This window comes from Squalius cephalus (genome assembly GCF_949319135.1).
Source record: "Squalius cephalus genome assembly, chromosome: 6".
Classification (NCBI taxonomy): domain Eukaryota; kingdom Metazoa; phylum Chordata; class Actinopteri; order Cypriniformes; family Leuciscidae; genus Squalius; species Squalius cephalus.
The window spans coordinates 45,327,698-45,346,918 of NC_137127.1; the positions used below are offsets into that span (position 1 = coordinate 45,327,698).

Genomic DNA, 19,221 nt, shown 5'->3' on the forward strand with positions numbered 1-19,221 from the left:
CCATCAATAATCTACACAGATAGCATGCCACATCGGTCATCTTATAGGCACTATTGTACATGTTTTTTGCAATGTGACAGTGCTGTTTGATAAGTGAAATATCAGGTACACACCTTGCATTCAATTCCCTTGTCTTTCTATGATTTCCGGTGTACACGTTTAAAGACTGATTAGCATTTATATTGCTAGGGCTCACTACTGTATCTGGTGTTGCACGCCAGCCCACCACCACTACCACCACACACATTTACTCACATATACACACAAAAAGCTGGCATGTCACTCAACTGTCTGTGTAAAACACTGAAGTGAACCTGCCAGACTGGCATGGCTGGAGAGTGAGGGATCGAGACAAAGACTGAGTCCGTCAGATTTATTCAGGTGTAATATTGCGCCATCCAGAAACTTCCAACAAAGCGATTGCAAGCCATTGTCAGATTGGCAACCCAATTCCTCCACACTGCCACACTACACACCTCTGTGAGTCTAGACATTCCTGTCAGCCTTTTACTCTTATTTACCACCAAGCCAGCACAGGATACACTATAGAAGATATGAGAGGGAGAACCTGGGATTTATAGCCTGAGATATTATTTTAAAAAAAACTATTTTTGCCTTTTCCAAACAAAGAGGTCTATATTACAGATTAAAGGCTTGATCCGTTAGCATTCCCGTTCATCTCAAAGGCAGTCATGCTAACCAGCAATACTTAAGTGCTAAGTATTGCACTTAATTTAATTACATTAAATGTTCACTTAATTAAAAGTATATTTTTACAATATCTGTATTTGCGGATAATATAATATTATAATAATAATAATACAAACTTACGTGACTATATTTCTTACACTTTTTTAGAAGTGCACTTTGTAATGATATTAAAAGTTTTACTTTAATCACGTATTTTAAATGTAATATATTGCATTTTCATTTTTACAAATATCAATTACAAATACATGACATACAAGGTTCAATAGAAATTACATGAAAGTATATTTTAGCTTACCAAAAATGCTTGTCAGTAAATGTGTCAGTACATTTTAAACATATTTCAAATAAATTAAATGACATATAAAGATGTACTTTTTAGGGTTGACCCACAAAGTTTGACCCACTGACCCAACCACAAGTTTAGTTTACCTCTCAAAATAATGATATAAAATGTGATTTCTTTATTTCAATGTGAGTAGTCTCAGTACAGAGTATAGCCAGCTAAAGCAGGGACAAGATCTCTCCTGCTGTTGATTCCATGTATTAGATCGCAATTTAGACGCCATTAATCTCGGCCATAATCTGTAGCAAAATCCTTGTGGTTTTCCTGGGAGGATGACCCTCCGTTCCCTTCTGAAGCTCTCTCTGCCTAACATAGGTCTATGGAGAGATACGTTTCCCGTCCCTTTTGGCCCCCTCCGGCTCTCTGCTCATCCTTACGGAATAAACAGAAAGAGCTGAGTGGAAGCCCCACAGGTGACCTCATGATCGCCGCAGCATCTGGTTAAATTACTCAACATCACGCTCAGCAGACATGTAATCCCACATAATGCCCATTCCTCAAAAAGTGCACCAATTTGGATAAATCCAGCAATTCAGCTCTATGGCCCTGAGATTTCCGCAGGGATGGTTTCATAAGCACGGAGGGCACAGGGTGGGCGCAGGTCAGGGGTGTGGGAGAGGATGATGGAGATGAAGGGTGGGGGGTGGCGGGATTGGTTTCTGCTACTGTGGTTAAAAGCACAGATTTCATTGGTTCATCTTAATAAAGTCCAGTAAACACATCTTGTTTATGCACAGAGCTTGTCAGCAAAGCTGCTCTCAATGGATTTCAAGAATCAAGGCCAAATTAACGGCCATCTTCTCTTGACCTGAATCTGAGGAGATACAAACAACCCAACTGAAGAAAGAAAAATCTCTCTCGATTTCCAAAGAATTCTGTTTTAAACGGAAAAAAAAAAGAAGAAGAAGAAGAAGAGGAGGAAAATACACATATTCTACAGCAGATCATTTTTATTAGACTTTGGATTTTCTTCCACTCTTTTGAACCAAAGATTTGTTGTTACTTTTCCATAACTTTTCCAGTTGTACATGCTTATTACACACAAACATATATATATATATATTAAAGAAAATCCTGACCTTTAATGTCAACTACTATGATATTATAATAACTACCATAATTTAAATACAATTATATTCACTTCAGACATGGCCTGCATTTTTTAAATTCCTCTATTTTAACAGTTGTTCCATATTCGTGAAACCCCTACAATCTAATACCCTTTCTGATCAGTGAAACCTTAAATGAAAAAAATGAAAAAAACAAGAATGTATGAAATAAAAAATGTGTTCCATCTCTATTTCCATCCAAAATACTGTACTATTACTTCTAGAAAATAACCTCCCTCTCTCTGAGAAATGCAGTCGTCAGTGTTCACTTGAGAGTGGGAGTGGGCTAATGTGGCCAGGGAAGGTGTTACCGCCTTGTGGAGCACATTAAAGGGGTCGGACGTCACAGACAAAATAACAGTAGGTGGTCACAGCTCAGCGACTCACACATGTATCCGTAGGCAGAGCCGCTGTCAGCTCTTTAGCTTTGGTTGTCGATAAAGAATGACAGCAAGAAGGACAGAAGAATACTGATACGTGTTTACTGTCCGTGATGACTATGCGTTTATGTCGTTTATGTTAACCATCGCTGGCACACAAAACGGCTTAATCCAAGGATTAAAAAAAAAAATGGTCCGCCAAAGAAGAAACCGGAATGTCATGTAGAAATTTGAAATTAATTAAACCTGAAATATTACTGAGATGTAAAAATCCATTACATTTGATCGGATTTGGTCCACATCCATGTTGAAAAAGGATTTGTGATGATTTGCAAAGTCTGACCAGGGAAAAATTGTTCCACATTTTAAAATGAAACACACTGAGATTCCTTTTATGCGTGTATAAGGCAGCCGAGATTTGTCCTGAAAACAGCCAAAAGTGACATTTTAATTACCAGCCTGGTGAGGTGCGGCTTAGTGAGAGAGAGAGAGAGAGAGAGAGAGAGAGAGAGAGAGAGAGAGAGAGAGAGAGGACACACTAAGACCTGCTTTCTAGGGTTAAGACACAGCTTACGCCCTTGGCTGCGTGGGGACTTAACACCAGACGCTCCTGAAGAGCATTTGCCTCATCTATCAGAACAAGACGGCAGCGGTTAGGAGAGGATGACGGGGGGGAGAGAGAGTGATGGAGGACAAGAGGAATGTGGATAGACATAGACGGTCCTCAGATCTATGTTACACTGCCCCCAGTGGACTCGAGCACGACAGGGGAAGAGGAAAGCTGAATAATGTGTAATGAGACACTCTATAATGTTGAGTCCTGCAACAGAGTATTGGATGGGTGAGACGAGCGTATATTAAAAGACCTTTTTTATGATGTTTTGCTGAAATGCCATTAAAAACACACTGATTTCCCTTGTGACACAGGCAGTGACAGAATACAGTTACTGAGAAAAGTATCGGATGGAATAAAAGTGGACAGATGCAAGAGAATTCCATTGTGTGTGTGTGTGTGTGTATGTATATATGTGTATATACAGTATATATATATATATATATATATATACATATATACTTTTTTCTTAACCCACTGGAAATAGTTGTTGTTTTCTAAACATATATCTAATATCATTTCTGGAGGTTTATGATTAAAACAATGCAAATGGTGTGAGATAAACTCAATTCAAAGTATTCTTTCAAAACTAGCCTCACAACATTTTGATCAAGTAATTTATCTTCTAGAAATATTTACTTATATTTCATGTAAAATAATGGAGATGAAAAGTGCAATTTCACAGAAATTACATGAAGAAACCCTGATTTCCCTTCTGACAAGGGCAGTGAAAACAGATATTGATAATTTCATCCGAGGAATGGATGGAGAACAAACGGCCAGATGCAAGAAATTCTATATTTGTTGTCTTGTTTTCCAGTTAAATAATCCAAAAACCCTTTGAACTATTTTAATTGACGGATATAGCATTGTTTCACAAGATAATAAGTCATGTTTTCAGAAAATATATCTAGAATTAAGTTTAGATTCTTTTCTTAACCCACTGGCAATTTTCTTTTTCTTGTTTTAAGCATAAATATAATAACATATTTATGAGGTTTATGATTAAAACAAGAAATGAATGCCAGTGGGGTAAGATAAATTAACCCAATTCAAGATATATTCTCCCAAAAACAAGTCTTATCATCTCAAGCAATTTTGATTTTCAAGCAATTTCATCTTGTTCTAAGGATTTTTGCATATTTTTAATGAGAAATGAGACAAAAATACTGATTAAGTAGAGGACTTTTCGGTGATGAAACGTGCTTTTCCACGAAAATTCTATGAAAAACCCTGATTCCCCTCCTGACACGGCCAGTGAAGGAAAACAGACGTGGCGAGAAGCAACATTTTCATCCGAGGGACGTGTTAGAAAAGAGAAATGGAACAAAAGTGGACAGATAGAGAAGCTAGAAAAAGTGCTGTCTCTCAGAAAATGAACAAACTATGACTAAGAGAGCGAGAAAAAAAAGAGAGAGAAGCTCTTGGACAGAAGGTTTGCCTGTGGTGCGACAGCTTTCTGTGCTGCACAAGGGTGAGCTTCTGCCCGACTGTGTGCCATCAGTTAGGGCTTGTCACCTGGTGTGTGTGTGTGTGTGAGGGAGGGAAAGTGCCCTACATATACCCTCAACTCTTGACAAAAACTCAATACAGACTTTCTAAGCTCCAAGCGCCGCTATTGGACTTTTTGTCAACCTCTCACACACACATACGTTTCTCCTCATCTTTCTTTTTCTCCCCTAAATAAAAGACTTGTTTTTCTCCAGGACTTTTTCTAATATATTTATTTCTGCTGACACTGGTTAGTTCCATAAACAGCAATAATGTGTAGAACACAATCTAGCTTTGGGGAACCTGCCATCCCCAGGGGCAGAGCGGGGCGACAAGAACGCCTGTTGTTATCTTGTTTACCTGCCTGTTTTGCTTTTATTTTTTACAACCACAATACCTAGCTCAGCTCAACTGCACAGCAAAGCAAAACAAGCCGACTTTGCCTGGTGCGTGATGCTTTATGTGCTGAGAGCTTTAAAGAGTTAGACGGGAAGGAGATCAGACAGACTGTCTGACTGCATTTCTATTGGCGGTAACTGTGTATTGTTAGCATGTTGCATTAAGACCTCCACAATTATGATCTTTTTAATGATGATTGCAAAGGGTAATGATCTTCTTTTTCATAAATTCATTAAAAAAAAAAAAATCAATTCATCATAATAATTTAACATGTTTGATACATGGACAGTTTGTTATGCCAACTTTCTGACAAGAATAGCATGAGGATCTTAAGTGTTTTCATGAAAGATGTCATCAAATGATGAACGCTAGTGTTCCCCCATCTTCTAAAACCATCCACAATGAAAAAAAAAAAAAAAAAAAAAAAAGCCTATTCGCTGGACACATAGCTAACACTGCCATAAAACTAGATCATAAAGCTGACAGCCTCCCGAGGCATGATCTACTAAACAAGAAACGGAGCGCCCCATACTTCACTCCCACTGTCATCCTCAAAGCAGTTCCACTCTCTCTCCCTGTTTTCATGTGTGAAGTTATGTATTAACACTGTGGGTTATGTGAACATGCTGCTCTTGCCATCAGATCGTGAGTGAAGGGTACAGTATTTGCAACAATTTAATGAGGGTTGGAGTGAGGAAACAAGTTGAGTGATAAGCAGGTCATTAAGTTTGCTCTGCTAACTCGGCTCGGCTTTGATTTGCGTACGCTGTGTGATAACCGTGAAGGGCGAAAAAGAGACTTTGAGGGAGAGAGAGAGAGAGAGAGACGCAGAAGAAATTCTCTAGTTGTCCTTAAAAATAACTGAAACTCTGCAGCCTAAGATGAGTCCGAGGACTTTGTGTTTTCTAAACCCAAGCAAACTCTTTGTGATGCAGCCAGTGCTGGTAGTTTCCCGCACAAGGGGCTTCAAATAAAGTCCCGGGGCTTTCGGATTTATTTGAACTTCCTTTTCTGGGTCACCGGTCGCTGCAGAGGAAGACAATCAACTCAATCTATCTAGCGCTGGCGAGTCACTGCCTCCCCTTTCAGCTGCTCGCGGAGGACGCGTACGAGAGAGCCGGCAAACGCTCTGAGGGGTCTCCGCGGCAGTCTCCAATTCGATCCAATTGTTTTTCAAAGACAACCACCTGGCGGCAAGCAGCGGAAACATCCGTCAGCCGATGCTAAGCCCGACTGTTTACAGACTCAGAGACCGTCTAAGAATAATCAAGTGCGATGTGTTTGCTCGCCGGTGCGCGAGTTGAACATCCTTTGACGTGCCTTCGGTCAATAGCCTGACCTCACAAGCAACCGAGATCTGGGTGTTCAATGAAACTTGTATGACAGACAAACAAGATGCCATGCACTTCAAACTGTTAGACACAAACTCTGGGTTTCACAGCCGAAACCTCCGAGCTCAAGACTCCAGTTCAACTCCCAGAGATTCCCATCTCGCAACACGGACACAGGACACAACACAGCAGAGACGAGGAGACCAGGCAGCTTACCGTGACCCGTCAGCCACAATATCAGAAAGACCTCCGGGATCATCTCGGCACTTCGCAGGGGTGGTGACCTCTTGGGCACCGAGCGGAAGTCAGGCTGGGAAAGTTCACGCACACACACACACACCGGCGCACCACTCTTCTGGCTGGCTGCTATTGTCAGTCCCCCGATGTGCTCTCTTAATGAAGAAAGGCTCTCTGTCAATCTCTTTCTTCTTGTGTTCCCTTGTTCGCTCTCTTTCTCAGTGTGCTGTGATAACAATCTGCTGTGTTGTCCTACGGTAACTGAAGTGACTCTGTTCTGATGTTGCGTGTGCAGGCGCTCTCATAAACTCAGAGTACTCATGCTCTCTCTCTCTCTCTCTCTCTCTCTCTCTGGCGCTCTCACACACACTGCTCTTCCATTCTCCGGCTCACAGAGTCTGTCTGCCTCTCTCTCTTTCTCACTCCTCCCTCCTCCTCCCTTGCTCTTTCTCTCAGTGGAGGAGGGGGCCGGCTGCACACAAGGCCCGCCCACCCGATCAAGCGGAGCAGCGCTGGTCTAGCAAGAGGCTGGGAATCAGAGCTAACCTTTGGGAACTGGGAAAGAAAGAAAGAAAGAAAGAAAGAAAGAAAGAAAGAAAGAAAGAAAGAAAGAAAGAAAGAACATACTGAGTGAAAAGGGACCATCCACATGTCTAATAATCAAATGAGCTGTGATTGGTTGCTTTGCATGTCAATCATCTCGTTCTGTCTAAGTGCGAGTTCTGGCCAGAATAAAAGATTTCAAGTTGAACCAGACTTGCAGAGTCAAGTGTCTGTTTGCACTAGTCTAAAAGAACACAGAGATGTAACCTTATAGCTCCTCTTTTCTAAATGAGTAAAACAGAATTCAGACTCATCATTTATTGCCCACTAATGTAGAAGTTGTTAATCTCACTAATGCACGGCTTGCTAACAAGACTGTTTTACACATTAAATATTGCATGATGCATTTCCCTTCTACTCCCTCTCTTCTCTTCTATAGAAAAGAAGGCCTGGTGCATTTACTCAGTAAAACAACAGGAAAAGAACAAAATGGTCAAGGAATAGACAACATAGTTTGTGTGAATTATTTAGTGGTAATAATCTTAGTTTATGGCAGCCACTAAGTGAAACTAAGTGTGTGTGTGTGTGTGTGTGTGTGTTTAGCCAATTATAAAAGTGGTTCTACAGGGTATGTTCTATCTTTTAAACAATCTTGTTTTATAAAACAATCTTTCTTTTTGATACACTCATGAAATATGCAAGGCGATGACAACCTGGCAGTTAAGTAAAAGATGTGCTGCTTGAGTCAAGTTGAACGTTTATTTTGTAAGCTTTACTGCAGTTTTGAGTCTTACGATCTTGTTAGCTTTAACAATCAATTATTTTATTTCAGCAGGTTTCAGACCAGAAAATGCCCATGGATTGCTCCATCTGACTGAAGCACAAAAAGCCGAGGATCAATATTTCATGAGAATACGTTTAATCACCAAAATTCCTCTCTTTTGAAGTCTTTCAGTGGTATTTTAGAATAACTAAACTAAAACAAGTAGAACGGTTCCCTGTGTCTAATTCTGTTTAGCTGAAAACCGGGATTGTGTGTGCACATGGAGCACGTGTTCTCATACATATACATTTAACCACTTGTTTTACAAGCTACAGTATACAAATACATATGTGTTAGGGGTGTAATGGTACACAAACATGACGGTTCGGTATGTACCTCGGTATTGAAGTCATGTTCGGTACAGCAGGGGGGAAAAAAACTAAAAACTTTTTTTTTTTTTTTATGTTTATATGTGTTTAAATAAATTATAATTATAATTAAAATGTTCTTAATGATAAAAAAACAAACAAACAAAAAAAAAAAACTACATTATCTTAGCTAATGATGTTCACTTTATGGGGAGCCCTTAATTACACATTACTTTAATATTAAAGTTTACAATTAACAACAGAGCCCAAATTATTAAATTTAGTTGTTTTATTCTTAAATATAACAATCAACACTTTGATTTTTTTAACAATCAAAAAAAAAAAAAAAGAAAGAAAAAAAATAGAAAACATGTACTGTAAATTTCACATAAGGCAGGTTTTATATTAACTTCAAAATCTAATTATAAAATTAATGTTCTACTCCAATTCATTTTTTTTTAAATATAATAATTTACACAGGTTGTAAACTGTATGCTGTCATAACTTATTTTCTTGACAAATTTATTTAAACATACATTAAATAATCAAGACATTACTAACAGGTTAAGTAAATATAATGAATAGGCGAATATAGTGCACATACCAAATGCTTCTCTCTGGAGTTCATTCCTCTAGTGAACCTGCTGTCAACACTAAATGCAAATGAGCAAAATGTAATACCATGTGAGATATTATTCTCAAGCTGTTTTATTGATATATTTCCACAGTTAAAACACTGGCTGAGAGATGTAAACACATTGAGTGATTGTCTCTTCTTCTGCGCTTTTTACTGGTAGACTGGTTTGAGAGTCCGCACCAAGGTCCGAACCAAAGTTCATGTTTTGATACATTTTATACATTCGGTAAGGTTTGGTTTGGTTTCGCATTGCAATTATGCGAGCGCACTAAAGAACGTTACATGACATACTTGCGTCCTGTCGTCATCATCTATATGGGCTGCATCTTGACATTGATTGGTTTGTAAACGGACGAGCGTCTGACGTCAGCGTGTTGTCAATTCGGCGGGAAACTTGGACAAGAATGAATGAACAGACGCATATCGTTGCCACTATACTGTTATTATTACGGCATTACTCCCTGCAGCGCCAACTATACTCGAGGCTAGTTCAAATTCGCCAAATGAACATCCTCGTTATGCGAACATTTTGTCGTCGCCGGCAGGAAAGGAGGAGAAGACTACGAGCAATCCTGCGGGAAGCACCGAAACTTCCTGTAAATGGTCTGATAGTCCAAACCACATGTGTAATGCTTTCACACTAGAAACGAACCAAACCTTTGTTCAGTTTGATCCGGACCGAGACTACCTCTTTTCGTCTGACCAAATTTCATCTGTTTGGTGCGGACCGTGGTCCGGGGGAGGTTTCACACCTGTAATTTTGATTCGGATCAAACTGAAAAGTCCAAAAATCTGGACCAAACAAGGTAGGTGTGAAAGAGCCCTAAATGTATTCATCGTGCGACTGCATGCACCGAACAGTAACGCCCACACACTACTGTTCAGGACGAATACAAACCAGTAAACATCCCGAATATATATTTATCCAGCAAGACTGTGAGGGCTGAAGGTCAATGCTAATGCGTCCTCTCTTGACCTCGGTCATTGATTCAATATAACAGCACACTATATAATGGCATAGAGAAGCAAGCTTTTGCAAATTACGATATGGATAGGAAGCGTAACATGGACATCGTTTAAAAACTGATATTAACATCTGCCTCGGGTGATGTTATTACAAGTGGACACTACTAAATAGAGATGTTATCCAATCACGCAAACCACACTCAAGGGTAGTCAAAAATGCATGTGACGGCATCACATTTGATGTGTAAACGCTAACACATTCTGATGTGTCCTGGGCAACATCCCAGGAGTGCCTTGCTCGCCTGTCAATCATCCATTTGGTGGAGAGGGGTTTAAACTTGCTGGATAGTTACACTCATATTCAAAAGAATAACCATCCAATTAAAAGAAAAATGCAGAAGTGCATACATATGATGCACATGAACTTCATGGAACATCTTTGGTTTGACTGTGAAATCAACATGTAGTGATACAAATCATGCAAAGTTGAGATATTACAGGAGCCTTGATTTGAATTGCATTGAATCTTGGAGCCTGGTGTTTGCTCCAGAACCATTGAGCTATTGTGCTCATTTGGGAGATGCAGGTTTCAATCTAGCCTGCGTCTTGCCACCCCCATTACTCTCCTGTCATCTTTATACTTTTGCTATCAATAAATGGGCTAAAACCTTGAAATAATTGAAATAACAATAACAATCCTGAGATGCAATGCTAAATTGCAAACGTGTTGAGTCATAATTGATGGAAAATTCCATCAATGGCGGGGAAAGAGTTAGTATAAATGTATTGTGAAGAAACATTATTTAACAACAAACAGAATAGTTATGCATCAACATTATACTAGATTAAAAAGCTGCAAAAATGGCATTTACCAATGATAACTAATTGAACATTGTAGACACAAATGGAAATCACCACAACACACACACACTGGCTTCTGCGGTACATAATGGATATGTAGGCGCAAGCTACATAAACAGACATGTCACTTTTTATTTGACTCAATGTGTGACTGGCCTGTCAGTCATATTTAAATCTTTCCTTCTGGTGTGGAAGGTTTCGCAACAGGCTTCACTTCATTTAACATCTAATAGAAAGACAGCATTACCATTTGGACCGTCAGGTACGGGAGCCACAAGCCAAGGCTCAGATGGCACTTCCCAACCACTTTATTCAATCTATTTCATGTATTCGTCATGGCTTTCATGCTCTGTGGAAAATCTGGAATCCATATTTATTAGTTTGCGTCGCTCTGACGTTTGTTTCTCTGCAATAAACAAGCTCAGCATTTATATTATTTCTTTGAGACTATGTGATTGACACCTCCGGGTCGTCCACCTCACCTGCTCAGAATTACACTTCTGACTCGCACTTTCCTTTCCTCACTCGCTCTGTTCTTTCTTATAGATTAATGCTTACTTTGTTCCAGGTAATTTTTAAGGGTGTAGGTTTCAAAAGGTCACTTTGCAGCTCTCAGTCATTAAGTCAGTGAGTGTAGAGAGAGGGAACAATGTAAGCGTTGAGATGAAGGCGTGAGAAAGTTCAGCATAAATGAGATTGATTGCCTTTCCTTCCCCATGTGAAAACACTTCAGCTAGCATTGAGATCAATCTCTTGCGGCTTTGCGCAGAGCTTTTGGTTTAAAGAAACTCCACATGTAGAGCTTGTATATTTCCTTTTGACACATTTATGTGGCTGTTGGAATTTCAATGTAGAAAGGAACTTAACTCAACAATTTCAGTGTTCTTCGCAATACCATTTGCTGAAAAGAAAAATAGTGCCCCACCATTGACGGAAACTTGCGGCAATTCATGTTTTCACTGTTATACTGTAGGGGGCGCTGTTGGACATCTTCTGAAAGAGTACTGAATCTCCAGATCAAAACACAGGCGAAGAAGAAGCAGAAACGAGCGGTAGAAACATGTAAAATAACACGACCATCAAACATTAAACAGCATATAAATAAAAACCCAATGAAATGTCGACCCAGGACGAGCAAAAGGACTGTGAAGCTTTGGGGGTGTTGATGGACCCGATCTACTCCATCTCTTTTGATCATCGTTCTGAATCTGATCTGGACGTAGCCTTTCACAAAAAAAGAGTGCATTCATTTTGATTCATGCACTCTTGATAAACACTTTTGATATATTGCATGTTCAGTTATTCATATGACAAAATATTCTGGGGGCCCTGAAAGTTTTCTGAAAATGATCAAAAATCCTGGCGGTGGCTGGTAACTTTTTTCAAAAAGAGTTCATTTGTACAGTTTCATTTAGAAGTATTACAATAAGATCCAATATAAATTTGAAATATGAGCTTCCGCTTGGAGTCGGTATTATGCATTTTTCATCTATTGATATGTTTGCAAACCTAAATGAATGTATTTTGGATATTTCGACAATTATGGAAGTAAACATCAGATAACTCTTTAAGGGACGTCTTAAAACTACAATTGCAGGTGGCCTTTAACTAAGTTTGTCGGTATTTAGCTTAATTTGACTAACATTTCCATTCAGCCATGGGGACAAATGGAGACAAAACAGGCCCTGAGCATGCAAAGGTTGTATAGATTTGCCTTTTCCCTGATCCACCTATACGCAAACTAATGGCACTGTCAGCAGAATGCAACTGGACAAAGCCTGACACAAAGGTCAAAGGGCTTTTACATCATTTGTTTTTACTCTGCCCCTTTGGACTAGGAAAAGTCCTTCAATGCTGGTTCAACTGCATTGCATATGTATCAGATGCCTTATTTTGCATGCAAATTCCAGCGATGGTGTCTCCATGATAAACTTCCCCTATATTAACTTCATCGCAGCACATTTATTTTCCTCAACAGGCACTCTTCCAGCAGAATTGAATCATTGGATTGTCTAGAACCTGCATGACTGACCAGCTTGCACAAACTGCACACAGACCAGGTAGGAAGTAACTCCCCACAGGTGGAGCGATGTATTAAACGCATGCTTGGTTCCCAGTGAGCCATATCCTGTTAGAGGTGCTGCTAATTTGATTTTTGCAGTAAGATGTGATTACTCTGTCTTAAAGTTTCTCTGGTTAATGGTGTGCAAAAGATAAGATAATCTTGTTGAAGTGGGGAAATGAGAGCTTTTTTTTTTTTTTTTTTTTATGTGGATATGACATAAGGCATTTGGCAGGTGTAAATGAATGCTGCTTCTTTCCTGCAAAATCATAGAATATATTTTCAAAATGAACTCGCTGAGTGGGAAGACTTTATTGGTCTAATACATTTTAAATGGAATTTGAAGAAAATAATCAACAAAAAAACAACTGTAAATAAACAAACCTTCTAGAAATATATTTAGAATGAGGTTAAAGTGGTTGCAGCTTCAAATAAATAAATAAATAAATAAATACATAAGTCAATAAAAAGATGGTCTGTGTATGTGTGCATGTGTTATAGGTTATACTCGAAGTGGGTAGGAATCCTGAAAATGCTGATGTTTGCACGGTATGCCATCAAAGCAAAACATAGTCAAATTTGATGATTCAGCTTGATATTAACATACATTAATATTCACTTCAGAAATATTTTGCCGTCAGTCCCAATTGAAAATGCAAAGAGAGCAGTCTGTATGCTGGATTTCTGAACCCCACTGCACCTTGAGCCCTGAATCCCACTCATGGTAAATATAGCTGTAAATACATGCAAAAAGTGGCCTAGTACCACATTACAATAAGGTCCTTTTAGTTAATGCATTAACTTCATTTATTTTTGTTTTTACATAGTTTATCAATGTTAGTTAACATTGGTTAATACAAATACAGTTGCTCTTTGTTAGTTCATAATAACTCAGGTCTACTACTATTAACAGTTACAAACTTTTGACTTAAATCATGTAATAGTAAATGCTGAACTTAACATTAACTGAGATGTCAAAAGTGTTCAAAGTATTTTTTCATTATTAGTTCATGTTAACCAGTTAACTAATGTTAACTAACAGAACCGTATTGTAAAGTGTTACCAGTGTTGTGAACGTTTTAACTGAACATTTTAGAAGCACAGATGCACAGAGTGGAACAACTTTGGGCGTAGAATACACTTTTTATAAAACGTAAATTCCGGCGTGTTCACGTAAAGGTTTTCATGGGCCAATGTGAATAAATCTAGTTTACAATTCAAAGAGACAAGATATTACGGAGCACTAAACTCTCTTATGCAATGTATGTTAAATTCAAATTCAAAGCTGGAGGGCGTTCTGGTGCAAAAAGTCCAAAGCGGTCTCATAGAAGTAATAACTTATGATGTTCCAGGAAATCCCATACTGTATATGGACAAAGGCAGATATTTCTGTAGCTGAATAAAAGCAGAAATGTTTTGACTGATGAAACGTGAAGACAATATGTGGTTTATGTTTGTTTTTCAAGCCATCTCAGGGTATTTCCATAACAATCAAATGCATGAATAAAGTATAACATTTTTTACAATATAAAAACTGTAAAATATATATTTGTTGCCTAATGTGATTAAAATGTATGTTCTTTTTTTTTTTTTTTCATTGTATAAAATCCATGATGACTTAATGCACAAGTGTTTGTAGTACATAAACCAATTATAAAATTGTCATTAGGACAACTTAGGAAAATATATTATAGAATACAAATGATTGGTTATTGTTCAGATGTGTATTGATTTCTTAGCCAATTAAAAGCAAGAGTTAAGAGAAAAAACAAACAAACTGGTATTACTCTTGGTATTTCTGTCCCCCTCACTCCTGAAATGCTGGCTACATTAGTAGACTCCAGTTATTTTTGAAACTAAACAGTTAGGAAGTTAGCAATACAAACTTTGCTGCACATTCCATAAGAACCCATAAATGCATTCTCAGAATTTGCTGAACAAAATTCATGTGGCAAATCCAACAACACCCCTAGCGACATATTTTCTACGATTTTCCCTTAAAATGTACGCATTTTCTACCATTTTCCTTACAAATTTGGCATTTGTCTACATGATGGAAAATAATAATATATAATCCCTTTCCTTTTAAATTATAGCCTTTTCTTAGAATGTGCTAAACATCTGTGCTTTAAAAAAAAAAAAAAGTGTCAATAAATAATTGATGGAAAGTAGGTCTGTTTGCATATGGCTAAATGAGGAGATTATTATTTTATATTATTGTATATGTTTATCTGTACAAATGCAATTAGGCTAGTCATATATTTTCTGAAGAGATCAAATAATAAACCTCGTTGCTGGATGGATAATGTGTTCTGTGTGCTAAGCACAAAACGCTCTAACGGACTTAATTGTGTCCCTTTTCACATTGGCATCAAAGCATTTACTTGAAACACATTTTTTAAAGCAATTTCTCCTCCTCTCTTCATCTTGCTTGACTAAAATCACACTTGCAGTCATCTGTGGACTAATTGCAGCTTGTTATTTGCTGATATCATGGCAAAGTATGTATATGTATATGTTTTTTTAGTTTTTTTTTTTTTTATGTGTGTTATATAGACTTTACTGGCCTATATAAGAACAATGAGGGCATCCCATTAGAATTATCTGACACGGCCTTTTGGGATCACCAGCATGAGTAACTAGCTTGTTCATGATTTTATACAAAGTATCTTTTGTTTTCAAATATGTCATTCTGACAATGGAATGTATGTCATCTCACAATCTGTAATAAACAGGCACACTCTTTTTTTAACGTTTTCTCTTTTTTCAACATTTAATTTGCATTTTATAACAGACAGTGGTAGAAAGAAGCCCAAACAATCATTTACAAAAGAAAAAATAGAACTTGGGGAAGAAAAAAAATATGTGTTCTTACTTTTCATTAAAACTTCAATGCGTTCAGGCACTGGACGGTATTACTGTGAAAATGTGTCTATATAATGAGCCACCAAAATAAGCTTCAGACATGAGTGAAGTTGAAGATTTGATTACACTTTATTTCGATGGTCTATTTTAGCTATTTGCATCTGCATGTCAACCAACTCTCTTTAGAACATTAGTAGACTGTTGACATGTAGTAAAACAATTGACATGTAAGTTACTTAAATCAGTAGAATATCTGTTGAGGAGCATCAAAATAAAGTGTTGTCAGATATTAAGCAGACAGTCTACTAATACTCTACTGACTATATAGTTATAATGTCTATATAGTTGTAATGTTCATTATGTCTAATGAGCTTATAGTTAGTAGAATGTCTAAAGTTGACCATCGAAATACAGTGTTACCGACAATTTCAGCGTAATCATAGTTTGTAAGATAATTAGTAACTCTGGACAGTAGCTATGCTTCCATTCACCTAATTTTATGTGGATTTTGGGATATTGCATACAAATAGGTGAATGGAAAAGCCAAGATGCAAATAAATTCTAAAAATTTGCATTAAAACGTATGCACTCAATTGAGGTGATACATTTTTTATCTGATAAGAAGGCATGCAAATAAACTACGATGGTAACACATTTACCGAATAAATCCTTCATTGCGCAACAAAAAACTCATGTGACTTTGCCTCAACAGAGGATGTGATTGGATAACTGGACTAACCAGCGGACCAATCATATCACAGCATCTCAAATGTTGGTTTGGTGGTTCTGAAACATCTGAGCCAAAGTCTGTGATCAGAATGATTTGGTTTAATTCCCTCCAGAAGCGTCTCACACGATTGCGTTCCCAAACACCAGCACCCAAACACAACAGCGTTTATTGTGTTTCGTCTGCGCGCTCTGAGGCGCAAGTCATTTATGATGTAGGAATAAAGAGCCACAAGGCGCGTTTCCATTACAGATTTGCGCAAACCTTTTGCGATTTTTTCTCATGACGACAAAATACTATTGCGAAATGACAGCGTTTCCATTAACTGATGTTATGCGACTAAAACTTTGTTTTTCCTCTCGCGAGAAGTAAAATCATTCCAAAAACCATGGCAACGGACGTCGGTAGGTTTCTGTACTATATCCCAGCCACTGCACTGGCCATTATTATTAATCGAAGGAGACGTATGTGTGTTTTCAAGCATTAATGGTAGGGAACGACCCTTATTATACTTGTGAGCGGCACATATGAGGAGTTTCTGGGTGTTTCTCCCTCATATCTGCTTCGAGGTCTTGGTTGTGGCATTTATTTGAGGTTTAGAATCCATTATTCCTGTAAGTCTTTTGTCTTATATGAATTCAATAAAGAGCTCTGTCTCGTATTCTTTCCAAACACACCTCGTCATCTACGTCAGGTGACCTGTAAATGCGCAAAAACTGTTTCCATTGCAGTTTTGCCAAATTTTTCTTTTTCGAATTGCCTGAAAAACCCCCTCATTTGAGCGTAAAAACTTTTTTGCGATAAATGGGAGTTTTTGCGAAATTGACGTGTTTCCATTGGGCGTATTTTCAATTCGCAATTTCAATTTGCGCAATTTGAAAGGTAATGGAAACGCAGCTACAGTTCCTCAAATGCAGCAACTTTTTTATTATAGATATTTTGTACAAATTTTCCAAGAAGCTCTCTTGAACACATGGGATGGAAATGCTGCTTTCATTGCAATATTCAAATTTTACTATATGTTCAAAACATGTTTTGGCACGCTCTTCTTGTTTCGACTCTCTGATTGGTGGACTTTTTTGTACAGCATCAGTGGGTAGTTTTTCACCACAAATTCTGCTGTTCAACACAATTATTTTTAATTGTGCACAACCACCAGCTAAAATCTCACAGTTAGTGTGAACAGGGCTTTGTGCTCGATACTGTATAATGTAATGCCATTTGTTTCTGTGAGGCACCAATACATGTATTATTTTAGAATAAACATTCATTTCTCTTTGAGCCACCTTGCACCAGAAATAATAATAACATTATTATTTTTACATTTGTAATAAAGAAATGTCCCGAGTCTTTTCCAGATTAGGCTGAAGCGGAAACAGTCGTCTCAATCTTTGAAAGATATTAAGCAGTTGGCGGCATCGTGCATCTTGACAGTTTATTATTTCCCCCCGTTTTCACAGTTGTTTATTTTGGAACGTATACACAGGGAAATAATATTACTCTCTTCCTGCATGTGTCCTTATTGTGTGGATTATGCCTTTGTTGTTTCGCCTGGCTATGTTAATCACATTTTCAGAGAAAAAACCTCTCTTCTCGTCTGAAGGACACCGCTGCTTTTTGCGGGCAGGTGTGAACAATCCCATTATGATGCTGGGAAAGAGCTCCGTCTTAGCATTCCCAATATGAAGTTTATGAATATTTGAGAGTAACCACAGAATGAGTGTCATTGCTGAAGGAGAAGTAAATGACCTTGACTATGTGGACTCTCATTGTTGATGTAAGTTATTAAAACACACTAGAACTGTTTCGTATTTTGCCATTTAAGCTCTGTTATAAAAGCCTGAGTAATACTGCCCTGAAATGTACAAGATGCAATCAGATTTGATCAAAGCATTTGATCGACCATAAGAGGGTTCAGTTCAAGTTTTTACTTTTCAACTTTTGGGCCTCAAGCATTAATTTACCCATGATGCTAAGAACTTGTGCATTGCTTGAGTTCAGTGATGCCTAAAATGTTTTATGTTATTAATTAATGCAAAAAGACGTCTGTAAGGGTTTTCTGCTATCCAGCTCATTTTAAATGCCTGGTACCATGAGGTCTGGACTATAGATGTCCACGTAAAGAAGGATGTAAAAATCCAACTTGAAACAACAGTGCAGAACAAACGTCTAACACAGTGTCCAATGACACTATACTTCATAGGAGGTCAAAAGTGACATGGTCTTTGAAATGGCATGGATTCACTTGATCTGGTGTTAAATGTTATGTTGTATGCTGGTGTCCCCATCAGGCTTTTTATATATCTTAACCAGCAACTTTCTTGGTCAACTAGCTTCATTACAAAAGAACATGATCAACAGCTTCTCCAGATGATGTACGTTTGGCACGGTTGTTTTGTTACGCTGACAAGACCAGCACCAAACCAGCATTATCCAGCCTGGTAGGTCCCATAAACTATTACTCAAAAGGGTTTTTTTTTTTTTTTTTTTTTTTTGCAAGAACTGAAGAGAGTAATGAAGGTAAAGACATTTATAATGTTACAAAATATGTTTTATTTCAAATGAATTGTGTTCCTTTTCTTCCTGTGCTGCTTCGCTCTGTGATATTGTGTGTGTGTGTGTGTGTGTGTGTTTATGGTCTTTCTGTTTCTCAGTGAGTGTGTGTGTCTGCCTTTAGTCCTCCACCACAATGTCTAAGTATTCATCTCCATCCATTTATTCTCCTTCCTCCTGGAGAAAATGACCTTAATGTAAGTGGCTTTCTGTTTGCAAATATATTGGTTACTTTCGGCTGACTGTAATCCTGAGGGATTAC

General features: G+C 38.0%; 1 protein-coding gene across 7 annotated transcripts in view; it reads right to left on the bottom strand.

The window, feature by feature from the left end:
• kirrel3b (kirre like nephrin family adhesion molecule 3b) overlaps nucleotides 1-7,113 on the bottom strand; it is a 199,505-nt gene extending 192,392 nt beyond the window's left edge. For all 7 annotated transcript variants that reach the window (XM_079873360.1, XM_079873358.1, XM_079873355.1 and 4 more), the window contains exon 1: nucleotides 6,594-7,113. In XM_079873360.1, the coding sequence (XP_079729486.1) occupies nucleotides 6,594-6,636 (43 nt within the window). In that variant the 5' untranslated portion in view covers nucleotides 6,637-7,113. The remainder of the gene's footprint in view (nucleotides 1-6,593) is intronic.
• Nucleotides 7,114-19,221: the final 12,108 nt, after the last annotated feature.